The 14,487-nt window shown below is 41.1% G+C and overlaps 1 protein-coding gene across 1 annotated transcript in view; it reads left to right on the plus strand.

The window, feature by feature from the left end:
- The window catches only part of AUTS2 (autism susceptibility candidate 2), a 740,769-nt gene extending 727,739 nt beyond the window's left edge, over nucleotides 1–13,030 (plus strand). The window contains exons 19-22 of the mRNA XM_019545302.1: nucleotides 180–257; nucleotides 2,617–2,700; nucleotides 3,672–3,894; nucleotides 9,950–13,030. Coding sequence (XP_019400847.1) covers nucleotides 180–257; nucleotides 2,617–2,700; nucleotides 3,672–3,894; nucleotides 9,950–11,186 — 1,622 coding nt within the window. The 3' untranslated portion in view covers nucleotides 11,187–13,030. The remainder of the gene's footprint in view (nucleotides 1–179; nucleotides 258–2,616; nucleotides 2,701–3,671; nucleotides 3,895–9,949) is intronic.
- Nucleotides 13,031–14,487: the final 1,457 nt, after the last annotated feature.

Raw genomic sequence — 14,487 nt, forward strand, 5'->3', positions numbered from 1 at the left:
GGTGTCTATTACATGTCAGGTTTCCTGATATCTGTTTGTGACCCTAACTTGAGAAGGGAGAACTAACTAGTCAGTCTGCAGGGAATAGGGTAACTTTTCCTACTTGCGTGACTTGACATTTTCACAGACCAAATAGTTTAAGCCACGAATAGTGCGGTTCGTTGACTTTGTGTTTTTAGGTGGTGCTCATCCGGCTGGGACGCCTTTTGGCCCTCCTCCCCATCACAGCAACTTTCTCAACCCAGCTGCTCACTTAGGTAAGTGAGTGACTAGCTATGGATTTTCATTAAAGGATTAACTGAGACTAGCACAGGGAAATACTGTACAGGCACGCTTTGCGCCCTTGCCAAGTTCCAGTTTGAACTATTCTGTTCTCCTAAATACCCACTGAAAGTGACAACTGCCTGAGTTGTTCTTTGCTCGGTAGCCCCAGTTCTTCTCTAATGGCGCGTGGAGCATTGTTAAACAGCAGCCACCCATTACCGTTCAAGAATAGTGGCATTCTGTTGTTTGGACAAAAGCTCTGGCGGTTGCTTAAAATTTACAAAGCAAAATACAAATTTCAGGTCATTTTAAATGCAAACAGAAACAGCGTTGAAATCATACCTGGCAAATAGTTGAAAAAAATATCTGCTGGGAACTTGGCGCAAAATGAATGATTTTTCAAAAAGACAAAGGTGATTAGGCTTCACTGCAGTGTTGCTTACAGGAGATTCAGTTTTGTTTGTCAAAAAAAATAGTAAAAAGTATAATGGCTGGGCCTCCATTTGTGCAAGTAGGGATTTGAAACAAAAAGGTTTTTTTTCAAGTCATTAAAAATTTCTACAACCTTTCCAACACAGTAATACGACGTGCTGCCTTTTGGAGAATCAGTCTGAGTAGCTAATTTGGTCTTGCATTTCTGGGGAAGGGGGTGTTTGGGAGGATTAAAGTCACCGCATTTGTGGAGAAGTGATACCTGGGAGTTATCTGATAATCCCACACTTGAGAGCTGCTCCTGCCAGGTTGTAGAGGCTAGAGAGCAATGTTTTGCCCCTTGGGATGCATTACTTGACTTCTAATTTGGAGGAGCGGGGTGGAGCTTTTTGCGCCCTTCTTGTGAAGCACTGGACATGGGCCACAGCTAGAGGTGAGAGATTGGCTAGGGTGCAGTGGTGGTCTTAATGGTACTGAGAAACCATTGGTATTGGTTTGGAGGAGGGGCTAGGGAAAGTGCACAGAAACTGCTTTCAAAATGGCCAAAACTGGTTTAAGATGAACCTCAGTGGATGTAGTATCAGACTTAACTGATTTAGGTTAAAGCAGTTTATTGAACTTCTGTCCCAGATCTGCTCCAGATTCAAGTTAACTCACAGTCCCCCAGCATCCCAGGATGTTTTGCACCTCCCACTGCAAACCCCAGCTCACAGGGTGGGCCCAGTTTGTGTGCTCCAGTCCAGCAGGGAGGTCTGCTCTAGCTCCCCTCAGCTTCTGACCTGGGCCACTGCAGGCACGTGGCTGCATTTCTGGAATCAAAACCGAACATCTGTTCACTTGCTTATCAGTTCAGTCTATGCAGCTTAAACTAACCTGTGAAGATTGAATCAATTCAGCCTTTGCCTTTTGACTGTCTGTACTTAGCTTTGGAGTCGAGAAGGAATTTTCCCTCTGATCTATCGGATCTACTTCTTTGGATCATCGAGCATAGCTTACCTATTGAATTCCTGACTGGGCAGTGTTAACACACTTGGCTCCCCTTCTCTCTTCCTGTAGCCCTTTAAAGGTTTTGTGTTGGGTGTTTGCTGCTGTGTTGTATGTGCATCTTAATATGGGCATCCTCTTGGACCCTTTGAAGAAATAGTTGCCATCAAACTTTGGGGACTGGACTAGATAGCCTAGATCCCTTCCAGTCCTTTGTTCCTGTGTCTGTCATTCTGCACTAGCAGCTGTTTGCTTGCTTCACAAAAGACACTGGGTTTGATTCTCTTGTTAATACTTGTGCAGACAAGTATTAATCAGAATTAATTTCACAGAAGTCACTAGACTTCTGCCAGCATTAAAGCGAAGAGAAAATTGGATGTATAAAGCTTACGAGTGTCTTGTGTGCTTTAGTTGCTGGAAAACTGATTTTAATCCTTTTTCAAAGGATCCATAGGTTTTCATAGACAAAATTAACAAATGATTGCAGCAGTCTCCACTACTTATGTCCATGCAGTGGATCAGTGCAATAGTATATAGGGACACCCTGTCATTTTTTTACACTTTGTTTATATCCTGAGCATGGTGTAGAAGACACAGCTGGAGTGTGGCTTAATCTTATTTAGGATGATTAGTACCATGCGAGCCAGCCAGGAACATTTTCTGAGGGCATGTGAAAAACAGGTGGGAATGGAGCAAAATAAAGACACTTATATAGCCTTTAATTAATTGGCTCCCACTCCCTGTAGCGCAGAAGGTCCAAGATGATGTATTCTTTGAAGTATTTTTCTAAACACTGTTGTCCTTTGAATGGTGTTCAACTAGTGATAGATGTGGACTTGGTTTTCATGCAAACACAATGCAGCTGGGTAATGCACTAATATTTTATCATAGTTACTATTGTGTTTGTGTGTTTCAACTGCTTCTGTTTGATTCCAGAGCCTTTTAATCGACCAACTTCATTCAGCGGTCTTGCTGCCGTGGGTAGTAATGCTTTTGGAGGACTTGGGAATCCAACAGTTAGTGAGTAACATCTTTCTGTGTGATTTCCTGTTTGTTGTGTGATGCAGAGTGTTGAGTGAAGATGGTTGTTTGCTGTATCTTCAGCAGTTGCTACTCTAGATCATGCAGTCATAAAGGGACTGTTTTTTGAAAAGCAGCCTTTATTTGTGAAGGTACAATTTTATGCTAGTTTGGATTAAATTTATCACCCAACGGTGACCTTACAACTTTACTGTAAAAGACAAAGCAACTTGGAAGCCATCTATTGAATAAGCCTGTGAAGGTCTTAACAGCTTGATTTTAATGGTTAAGGTGGTTAATGCATACTGCTTAGCTGTAATCCGTATCCAAGGATAGGTTGTTTTTTTTTTTTTGCTCTCTGATTACTGATCCAGAACATATGCTGGAAAAGTTTACTAGCCCCATGCCTATTGGTAGTGAAAATAGTTGCTAATGTTCCTTGGTCTGGCTACTTAAAAACAAAAAAAAAATGATCAGGCCTTAAAAATCCCAACATTTTTCTTACTGTCTTGCTCCTCACCTTTTGTATGTTATGATTTTAGTCTATAGACTTATATATATGATGTGTGCATGTCTTATATAGAATATTACATACACACACACGTGCACGCATACTCCCATTTTACATGAGTTCAGGACTGAATATATCAAGTCCTGTTCCTTGAACAGGTATAACTTTCATTTCCTGCTGTTACCAAAACATTTGGAATGTGAAAAATGTCAGTTTTATCCTGATTCTTTCCCTTTTTGTATGCAGAATTTTCCCTTATGGTTAAAACAGCTGTCAGATGCCTGTCCATTGTTAGGAATGACACCCTCTAATGAATTTCTGTTAATCTCCTTTCCTTTTCCAGCTCCCAATAATATGTATTCATTTTAACTCTGAGTGCTGTAAAGGTTGTTTTGGTAAGTACCTTCACTAGAGCACACCTTTTTCTTAAACCTTTTTGTTTTCCACTTCACCATTTCAGCACCCAACTCAATGTTCGGCCACAAGGATGGCCCCAGTATGCAGAGCTTTAGCAACCCTCACGAGCCCTGGAACCGACTGCACCGAACTCCTCCTTCGTTCCCGACCCCTCCGCCCTGGCTGAAGCCAGGAGAGCTGGAGCGCAGTTCATCTGCTGCAGCTCATGACAGAGATAGAGATGTAGATAAACGAGACTCATCTGTTAGTAAAGATGACAAAGAAAGGTACGAAAGAACACTTCCAAGAATTGTCTAGTTCGAAGCGTGGGGCTCTGTTCAGTTTTTAACCCTTCCCAGCCTGGCACGTTGTTAAAGTTTAGCTTCTAGTAGCAGAAAACAGTCCTTGCAAATAGTGTTAGGCTGATAATGCAGAAGAGATGCTTCCTGTACAGGTGCTTCCTAGAAGATGCTCAGTCTGATTCACCTCTCATTTCCTCCTATGTTAATTGGAAGCAGCTTTGCTGAGGTAGGATTCTGCCAGTGTCACAAGTGACCTGGGCCTTAGAGGGCACGCTTACAAAAGATTTCTTTTCAGGTGCTGAAGTAGCAGATGGATGTCTGACAATGGAGTTAGGCACTTCTGAAATCCCCTCAGGCACCTAATTACACCCCGGAGAACCTAACTACCTTGGTAAATCTAATCCTAAATGCATTAGGTACTATAAAAAAAAATTAAAAAAAAGGAAAGGGAAAAAAAGCCCTGACTAAAGAGACTATTCTTCCATTTGCAGCATTTAAAAAAAACATGCAGCACTGGAAAAAGCTCAGGTGTGCCATGCTTCAATAATACAGCAAATTTCAGTTTTCATTCAGTCCATTAAACCTTCCTTGAGTCCTTAAAAATAAAATCCACACATTTGCATTGCTTTTATGCATTTCAGAGCGCATGTGTAATTTACTGCCTTATATGGATTTTCATGTTCACGTAAACCTGTCCAAGCTGGAAAGGGTTAACAAACAGTAAAACCTGGTCAATTTTTTAAGAACTGTTCCCATTATACAGTTACATCAATAATAGATCCTATTAATATTTAAACTTCAAATTACAAGTTTGTCAGCTGGCAAGTGTTATATCTTGCTTGAAAAACATATAGAGGCCCAGTTCAGATTTTAAGCTGTAGTTGACTAGCTTTCCTGTCAATTTGGCTTCTTATTTTACTGCATAACGGCTATTTATTTCTAATTTTTTTTAAAAAGGAATATTTAAGGGATGTGCTTTTCCGAAGTTATACTAACATATTTGATATTCTAAAAGAAAACTTTAAGAGCTTTTTGAATAAGTCAAGCTACAGATCTTTTCACCTACATTTTCCATTTGAAATATTTTCCATTTGGTAGTATACGCTCATTTTTTTTCAACTCTAATTTTAATGCTGCAGAAGTAATTACTATTGCAAACTAAGGACTTAGTCCTGCAAACACTCAGGCTCGTGAATAACTATGGGCTGTGGCTGACAAAAATAGTTATATGGGTAGATTGTAGGATGGCATGGTTATTTCATTGCTATTTTGTTGTTTTGTTACAAATGTATCTTGCTAAAGAAACTCACTTAAAAATGTATTCCTCACAAGTTGCTTTTGCATTGCTCTGAACTCCATATCACAGTTCGAAACACATTTCTTTGTTATTAATCAGCCTGATTTGAGCGCTTGAAAAAAGCTAAGCTTCATTCTTACATCATACTTCAGCACAATTACAGTTACCACACGTATCCAAGTAAAATACGGTTTTCTCTTATCTAGTGCAATGATGCATCATACAGAGAGAGGGTGATTTTTTCGAGACTTATTTTTCAATAGAGTAACATAAATATCTGTACTTGAAGATGCCACAGATCCCACTCTGGAACCCTGTCAAATAGATGCTTCCATTGCCACTGCCCACCATGGTATCTGAGCACCTTGCATACTCAGACTTAGCCTAATAATACCCTCTTGAGGGCAAAAGAAGTATTAGCCCCATTTTACTGTTGGATAGCTGAATTCCAAACCCAATTTGGGTTTATTTTCCCAACTCCTACGGTTAGTCTGTGGCTTTGCTGGGATTGTGTGGCTGTCACCTGAGTTGCTGTGAAGTAGCTTAATATTGAAACTGTCTTTGGTGTTGTACAAGTTTAGATCTGATCAGAAGAAAGTATCAAATAGCACAGAGACATCATGTTAGCTTGATGAGGTACATAACTCTTGATACTGATCTTAGTTATATCAGTGTAAATTAAGATTAATTCCAGTGGAGTCAGGTGAGTTGCATTGGTATGAAACCTGCATAAGTAAATCACTACCTTGCCCAATATTTGGTATACAGTTAGGTTGTAATGTAGTCTGCTTTTTGTCCTGTAGTATCTTTGTCACATTTTTGTTGAGAAATTCACCACTCCCAAATGGCACTCAAAAAGAAAAAAAGCAGCTCATGGACAAGATAATTGTTAACAATAGTCTGTTTCAAATGCACCGCACAAGAATTTGTGTTCTTGAAGACGGCATGGATGTGCATATGATCCTGGAAAAAAAAAAAAAAAAAACATATATAAGAGATTTACCGACTCCCTTAGTTACATAACATACACAGATATTATGAGCGTTATCTGGCAAGATATAGTATGCGTCATCAAGATGCATCATATGTAGTAGTAATCAAAATACTTCTCACATTCACTCAAGTATTACCGTCTCATTACACACACAGGCAAACTGAGGTACAGAGACCTAGAGTCATAGAAAATGAGGGTGGGAAGGGACCTCAGGAGGTCACATCTCTCTAGTCCAACCCTCTGCGCAAAGCAGGACCATCCCCAGCTACATCCCAGCCAGGGCTTTATCTAGCTGGGTCTTAAAAATCTCCAAGGTAACCTGTTCTAGTGCTTTACTACCCTCCTCAGGAGAGAGTTTTTCCTAATAGCTCACTTAAACCTCCCTTGCTGCAATTTGAAATGGTTGCTCCTTGTTCTGTCATCTGCCACCAGCGAGAAGCAGTTCTTCTTTGGAAACCCCTTCCGGTAGTTAAAGGCTGCTATTAAATCCCCCCTCAATCTTCTTTTCGCCAGACTAAGTAAGTCCAGTTCCCTCAGAAGTCATGTCCCCCAGCCCCCGAACCATTGTCATTGCCCTCCGCTGGACTGTCTCCAATTTGTCTACTCCTTTCTGTAGCAGGAGGCCCAAAACTGGACAAATGCCCAAGGTAGTTTAGTAAGCCTGTGACAACCTGGGAGTAGAACAAAGGTTAATTTGACTTCCAGTTCTAGCCACTAAGCTACACTTTACTTGGATGACTTGCATAATAATTAATAGCACTGTGAGAGAACTTCATCAATATCTTTGGGTTGCTTAATTGGGTAGGACAGAATTGCCAGAAAAATAAGTGTTTAATGTGGTTGTCTGAAAGAATGCTAATGAAATATTTGGGGCTATTTAATCATGCAAGATGCTTGCTGTACTTTCTAATTATGTGTACCCTATTTAAAATATATAAATGATGCAGCAAATTGACTTCATGTCAGTTAAAGGATTGGATAAAAGTTCCTCTCATAAATAATTGAAACAAATAGCCCCCCCAAATCACTCCCCGAAACAAGAGTCTGTATAGTGGGAAGCAGGCATCTCTGAGGGGCATGAAAGCTGGAAAAAGGAAGACTGGTGTATGTGACAGTATTCTGTCAGAATTGCTGGGGGGTCTGAGCTAAGCTGATATAGCTGATGCAGCTCTGCTTGCAACCCTCCTGTATGGAGGACTTCTGCTGACTTGGCTTCTGTTGTCTGGGGAGAGAATGCAGCAAAGCCAGCAGAAAAATCTGTTCATTATGCACCATGTCTCCACTAGAGGGGTCTGATGCCATAGATCTGGCAGCAAAGTTACAGGGGCAGCAGCCCTGTAGTATAGCCTGCTTGCTGATGTTTAAAAGCAAAAGAAGCAGTGCTTTATTTTAAACTTGGCACGGCCCCGTACCAAGCCCAGCACATACCCAGAAGAGGCAGTGCATTAGTTGGACCTGGCTTGCCTGACATCTGTAGAGACCGGGAGTTTATTGGGGCTTTTTGGCGCTTTTATCTAATAGCTGATTGAATCAACTTTAGCTAAAAGTGCCAAAAAGCCCTGCTGAAGCGCCTGAGCTATGAATGCTGCAGAGCCAGGTCAAAGTAACATGCTGATGCTTCTGGTAAAGTATGAGTTTTTGTTTTGTTGGGGGTTTTTTTAGTGTCTGCAAGCAGCCATTGAGCCAAGCCGGGGGAATAAAGGAACCAAATCCTGATGTACAAATCAGGATTCAAGGAGTTGGTCTTAGCTGTTGGTACAGAGCATGAAGGAGATGGGAGCCAAGATCCAAACAATTTAGGACAAAAGTAGATCAAAGCAATACCGGAAATTGGCATCGGGAAATAAATCTGTAACTAGAGCAGACGGTAGGCTCGCAAAGAAACATTGCAGAGCAGCTGCTTCTGCACTATTTGGAGTTTTCGTGTAGCAACTGGAGTTTCACAGAGCTGTGAGCCCATCTAGAAACAGAGGCAGGGATACTTGCGCTGTGATTTGTGTTCAGGTAGTTACTCACTGGTGAAAAGATGGCCTTTTGATAGTGGTGGCAAAGGTGCTGCTATTTGGCCTTCAAAGATCAACCTTTGTCCATAAGCAGGCACCCTAAACAGTATACCTTAAAAAGAGAGGCAAGCAAAGCTTGATTGCTGGGACAGAGAGCCACTCCAGCCTCTGTTCTGGATGTGTCCTCCAGCCAGCCAGCATTATGCATCTTGCCTGAAATGTGCTATCCTCATCCAGGCCCCAGTCCTGGGTAGGCACTGAGAAAGCAGAGAGACTGCATCACTCAAACCTGATAATCAAGGGATGCAGATGCGTAATGGGGCTGCACCACAGACTGCCTCATTGCTTGCGTCACTTGTGTTTAACAGCAAACAACTCTGCAGTGTTCATGTGAGAGAACCGTTACCACCGAGGAGCACTTGCCCAGCACTGACTCTTCTCGTGGGTCTCGTCACAGAGGGATTTAGGCACTAATTCCCATTGACATCACTTAAGTGCTTACCATCAGTAGGATCTGGGCATCTAAATACCTTTGTGGGTCTGGCCCACAGTAAGTAGTGAAGTCGTTCCATTTATTGCTGGCAGCAATTGTAGCAGGGTCAACAGTTCTTCAAACACTAGAGGAGATCATTTTGTAACGCAGGGGTAATCAACTTTTTCCAGCTGTGGGCTGGACTGACGCACCCTGGGTCAAAGGCAGGCATTCGTACCCTGCTGCTGCTCCTGCTCACCCTGGTGGTAGCACAGGAAGATCTCCCACCACTGGATGCCACCAAAGCCCCTCATCTATGGGCCAGATCAGGCCTGCAGGTGGGCCATAGGTTTGCTGTCTCCTATGGTTCTAATGCATTTTTTTTGCCATAAATTAGGTCTACAATAGGAATGGAAATGCTCCAGGAACGTGGAGACTTCTCAGCAGTACCAGAGGTGTATTGCTGCACCCCTCTGCTCCTCCTCAAGAAGGGAATTTAGAAACAAAATGCATACAGGGTGGAAATCACCCTCATGCAGAAGTTAGCAGAGGATCTGTGCAAACACAGATGTTTTATGTAAAGCCTAGTTGAGAGTTTAAATGTTCAGTCTTGCATTGGCCTCTGCCCTAGGTTGAGTTTCTTGGTTATCTCAATCAGCAGTACCAGGGAAGGTATCATTTGTATTTCCAAGTTCTCTTCACTTCTAGAAAAAAAAAAATTAGCCCTCACAAAGTAAATTGAACAGGGAAAAAAGGCAGAAATGCTGTCGAGAAGTGAGTTATGTAAATAAGGGTATAGAGATGTAACATGAAAGCTTCTCTTTCCAAGTCTATAATAGCAAAAGTTGTCAGGTAAAATTATTTTACCCATTCAGTTTAAATGTAACGTTTCACTTACTCTTGAGGGTGAAGTTAGGATGGGGTTTTTTTCGGCTCTCGCCTCTTTAAAAATTCTCGAGGCTGTTGCCTTAAAATCATATACAAGTGCCAGTCTCTCTTGGTATGACTATTGTCTTCACTGATGAAAACTTGGTAGGTGGTTTGCAAGACAACTGCAGAGACCTTGCTTATTTTGGGTCTAGGTAATAGAATAAGAACAGTTTAGAAAAGGGGTGTTTTAGTAGTATTGTGATGCCAAAACAGATAATAGATTAAAGTGGGCACCTCTCTTAACTTCCTGCAAAACTTATCAAGAGGGAGTCAGGACCCTGAGGCTTTGCTTTATTTGCAGAGATGCTCGGGCCTTAACATTTATGCTTTTTTTTTTTTTCCAGGGAGAGTATTGAGAAAAGACACTCCAGCCATCCTTCGCCAGCACCTATCCATCCAGTCAGCTCCCTTGGACATAGCCGCAGCTCAGCTGAGCAGATCAGGAGCCACCTCAATCCTGAGATTCGCGAAAAAGAGAAGCCTAAGGAACGAGAGAGGGATCACTCTGAATCTCGGAAGGACATCAGTGTTGAAGAGCACAAAGTGAAAGACAACTACATTTCAGAGAAAGAAGGCCTGAGTCACGAAAGCAGAGTGGTGGAAGAGACAAAACAATTGTCCAGGGTTCCTTCACCCTATGCTAGACCCTCCATAGTAGAGAGCACAAGGCCTAATAGCACCTCCAACCGCGAGGCTGAGAGGAAGAATGAACCGGTGTATGATAATCCGAAGAAAAATAGTGAAGTCAAAGTGAAGGAGGAACGAAAGGAAGACCATGATGTTCCACCTGAGGGACCTCAAACTCATAGGTCAACTGACCAACCCCCACCAATATCTACATCCAGTGTCCATCCAAGTCCTTTAGTGTCTATGCCCATGACTGTAGGTGTGACTGGCATACACCCCATGAACAGCATCAGTGGCCTGGATAGGACTCGCATGATGACACCTTTTATGGGAATAAGTCCAATTCCAGGTGGAGAACGTTTCCCTTACCCTTCCTTTCACTGGGATCCAATGAGGGATCCCTTGAGAGATCCCTACAGGGAGCTAGATATTCATCGGAGGGACCCTCTGGGGAGAGACTTTTTGCTAAGAAATGACCCCCTTCATCGTCTTTCTACGCCAAGATTATATGAAGCTGACAGGTCGTTCAGGGACAGGGAGCCTCATGACTACAATCACCACCACCACCACCACCCTCTCTCTGTCGACCCACGGCGTGAGCATGAGAGGGGCAACCACTTGGATGACAGGGAACGGTTGCACATGCTCAGAGAGGACTACGAACATGCACGCCTGCACTCAGTTCACCCTGCCGCCTTGGATGGTCACCTGCCTCACCCGAGCTTAATCACCCCAGGACTTCCCAGCATGCACTACCCCAGAGTCAGTCCCCCGACGGGACACCAGAATGGCATTCTCAATAAAACTCCTCCCACAGCAGCTCTCAGCGCCCCTCCACCTCTTATTTCTACTTTGGGACCTCGGCCTGGGTCCCCCAGAAGGACTACTCCTCTGTCAACAGAGATGAGAGAGAGGCCTCCTTCTCATACCCTAAAGGACATTGAAGCTCGATAAACAGGAAAAAAAAAGCAAAAAAAATAAAGCTGAAAGAGAGACAGAACCTTGTAAATGAACATAATATAAAGACCTTCTTACTAGTCATTGACTCGGACTGTGGATGTGACCCACTGTACAAAATGTATAGACCCAAGTGCAAAGATTTTGAAATGGTTTTTTTGTATATTATATGTTGAAATTTTCCAGATCTTTTAGCCAAGTCCATATGTTCTTTGTGTCTCCTCCTCTTATTTTATTTCTAGTTTAACAATTTTAAAAAAATTTGAACTGAAGAATAAGGCGCTACTCAGAATAATTTGGTTAAAAGCAAACCACCACTACCACAACCAACCATACAAAGCTCTTTCTGACCAGAAGTGAAGACATTTGTAGATATATATGTATAAAGATTGCGTCATGGGTTAATGGTTCATATATGCAAAAGGGTAAGATGAAAGCTTTACTTTGTACAAATGTAAATAGATAAAATTAAGTAACATGATACATTAATCCTTCTTAAACTGTGCTATTTGCAAACTTAATATTGATCAACACAGTCTGCTTATGCTGTGTTACATATATTGTTATAGACCGCTAAACCCCTTCAACTATGCAATGAATATTAAGGCTTTTCACAAAAGCCTTTAAAAATCAAAGGAGCCTTTTCAACACACAACATACTTAAAGTCATATTTTCCCTGAACAAGCTCATCTACAAAATGAATCAGTTCTCCTCGCTTGTTCTGATTAAGAAACAGCCCATTAGAAATGTAGCTTTCCGTATGAACCCCAGCATCAGGATGCTAATGTAACTGTAGCACGTCTCTCTTAGTTCTCGTGCAGAATAGCAGACTGTAACCACTAATACTCTAGTGTCTAACATGACAATATGGCTTTTCAGCCACATTTAATCTGGGTTATACAGAGTAACAGTCAAATGTCGGATACTTCTTGGAAGTTTTGTCACTTAACATGTCAAATTTATTTTTAGAAAATAACCTGATCATAGCCATTTGCGTCTGTTTTTATGGTGTGTCGTTCTTATCCGTACACACGCTTTTTGGGGGTTTTTTTGGTTAAGTCGATTTAGCTACCCTGAAATCTTGAATCTTCCAAGAAAGCTAATACTTTTCTTAAGATGTTGGATATGTTTTCACTGTGGATCAATAGTTAAAATAATGAACTCCAATGCAGATTTCATATTGCAACTTATTGTATTTCAGTTGGCAATAAAGTCTGTGAATAGCTAAGAAGTCAGCTTTGTTGTTCCCTAATCGCAGAAGGAATGCAATGCTATGAAATTACGGTCCTTTTCATTCTTTCTTTCCTTTTTTTTTTTTTTTTTTTTTTTTAAAAAAAGCCTCAATCTTCTGAAATCTGTCTTTTCATAACACTTGTTTTTATAATGTGTTAAGTTTTTGTCTAAATATTTGGAGAGAATATGACTTTATCAGAGAGAATTCAATATCTTGTCTACTGGACTGTAAAATATATGTATGAAATAAAATTAGTTCCATTGGTCTTCTAGTGTATTAAAGTGCTATCTGAAGTTGTTATCCTGTTTTGGCAAAAAAAAAAAAAAAAAAAAAAAGACAGAAAAAAAGTCTAACTACAGACAGTTGTTTCTAATGATCAGAGATCTATTTTAGTAGTCAACTGAAGGTTTAGTTGTGAGCTTCGGATTTTGTGAACTCCAGATGTTGTGCAGTGGTTTTTTTTTAAAGAACAAAAGGAAAAAAAAAACAACCCTGAAAAATATGTACACTGGAACCGTAGTGGTAGCTTTCAGTATTGTAAAGAGATTGTTATATACAAACCTTTTTGCTGTTTATCCTGTATGTAATAAAGTCCTTTCTAGATCCTATGTGAAAAGAAAAGTAAAGCGGCTCTCAATCTTCAGCATGTTTCCTCATCAGCGAAGACTTGTGTAATGTAAATTGTGCCATGTTATTAAAAAATGTGAACTAAACTGCCAGGTGCTTCTTTGTGTAGAGTACCCCATCATTGCTATGGGGAAGAAATCCTATTTCTTCCCAAGACCGGGCTTTTGTTCAATTAAAAAAAAAAAAAAACAATAAAACAACTTGGGGCAGGGGAAGCGATTGACCTCCACAAGCCTGACCTATAAAAGTAACTAATATATATATATAATAGGTCAGATTCTCAGGTAGGTCCTCATTCTTCATCATATTTAAACATCTGCCTTCACCTGCTTTAACATTAACTGGGGCCAATGGGACTAACTGGGTGCTTAAAATTAAGCATGTACTTAAGTGCCTTGCTGCTTCAGAGTCTAGTGCAAGTTTGCTGCAGTTCCATTCACACCTCTGATTTGTGCTGGTTGATGCCAGCTGAAGATACGGCCCTAAATGTTGTCCTTCCATCAGAATCACTGTTCTGTACATATACGCACAAAAGCATTAATTTATAAGGGATTCTCTTTAATTTGTACACGAGTTTGTTTCTTTCTTGAACATTATTCAGCCCTTGTTGGTGCTCCTTTCCTGTTGGCAATTTTAGGAACTTCATCTACTTTCTCTGTGTGTGACTTGTAAGTCTTTTAATTGGTATTGGTTAGAAACCTGCTGTAAGCACAATGGAGACTTTGAGGTTACCTTTTGACCAGGAGTAACTTGTGACATCTTCAGCAAGACCTAAGAAATCTTTCCTTTCCCCCTCACTAGCGCGCACGCACAGCCTGTTTCTTTTTGAAAGCATTTAAAGGTGTTTGACCATGTGTGCAAGTTGTTCTGCTGGTCAAATGCTGCTCTCCTGCATTTCTCCAGCCATGGACCATTGTCCAAATTCTGTTGTTACACCCATGCAAATCTGATTATGTTGATGCAGTTACTCTGGATTTTCACCTGTGTAGTTAAGACAAAGAATGGCCATTTCTTTAAAATTCTACTTTGTATGAACTGTGCATATTCCCAGCAGCATTGTATAGTAATTGCATAATGAAACAGCTTTCTTTTCTTTTTCCAAGGAAACTAAGTCTTAGTCTTAGTTTTTTGGATGCACGTAGTTAAAAATACTTCCAACTCCGAGAGAAGCCAGAGGCTTAGATGGATGTGGAAGAATGGAAATTACTGAAGGAAGTTGGTGGAAATTGAGGTCTCTTCATGCACTGATGTGGGGAAAGAAACCCAAGGGGAATGGCCAATGATCTTCCACCCCTATAGTCTTCCGTTTTACTAAACATCCTGGGAGCTTTATCATTTGCCTCAATTGGAGCTGAGTCAACCCCTAAATGATCACAGATTATAGTCCCTGCTGGTGATCCCAATTACCACTGACGTCAATAGATATTCTGGCTCAG

This window comes from Crocodylus porosus, unplaced genomic scaffold (assembly GCF_001723895.1).
Source record: "Crocodylus porosus isolate Cpor-Errol unplaced genomic scaffold, CroPor_comp1, whole genome shotgun sequence".
In the NCBI taxonomy this organism is placed as follows: Eukaryota; Metazoa; Chordata; order Crocodylia; family Crocodylidae; genus Crocodylus; species Crocodylus porosus.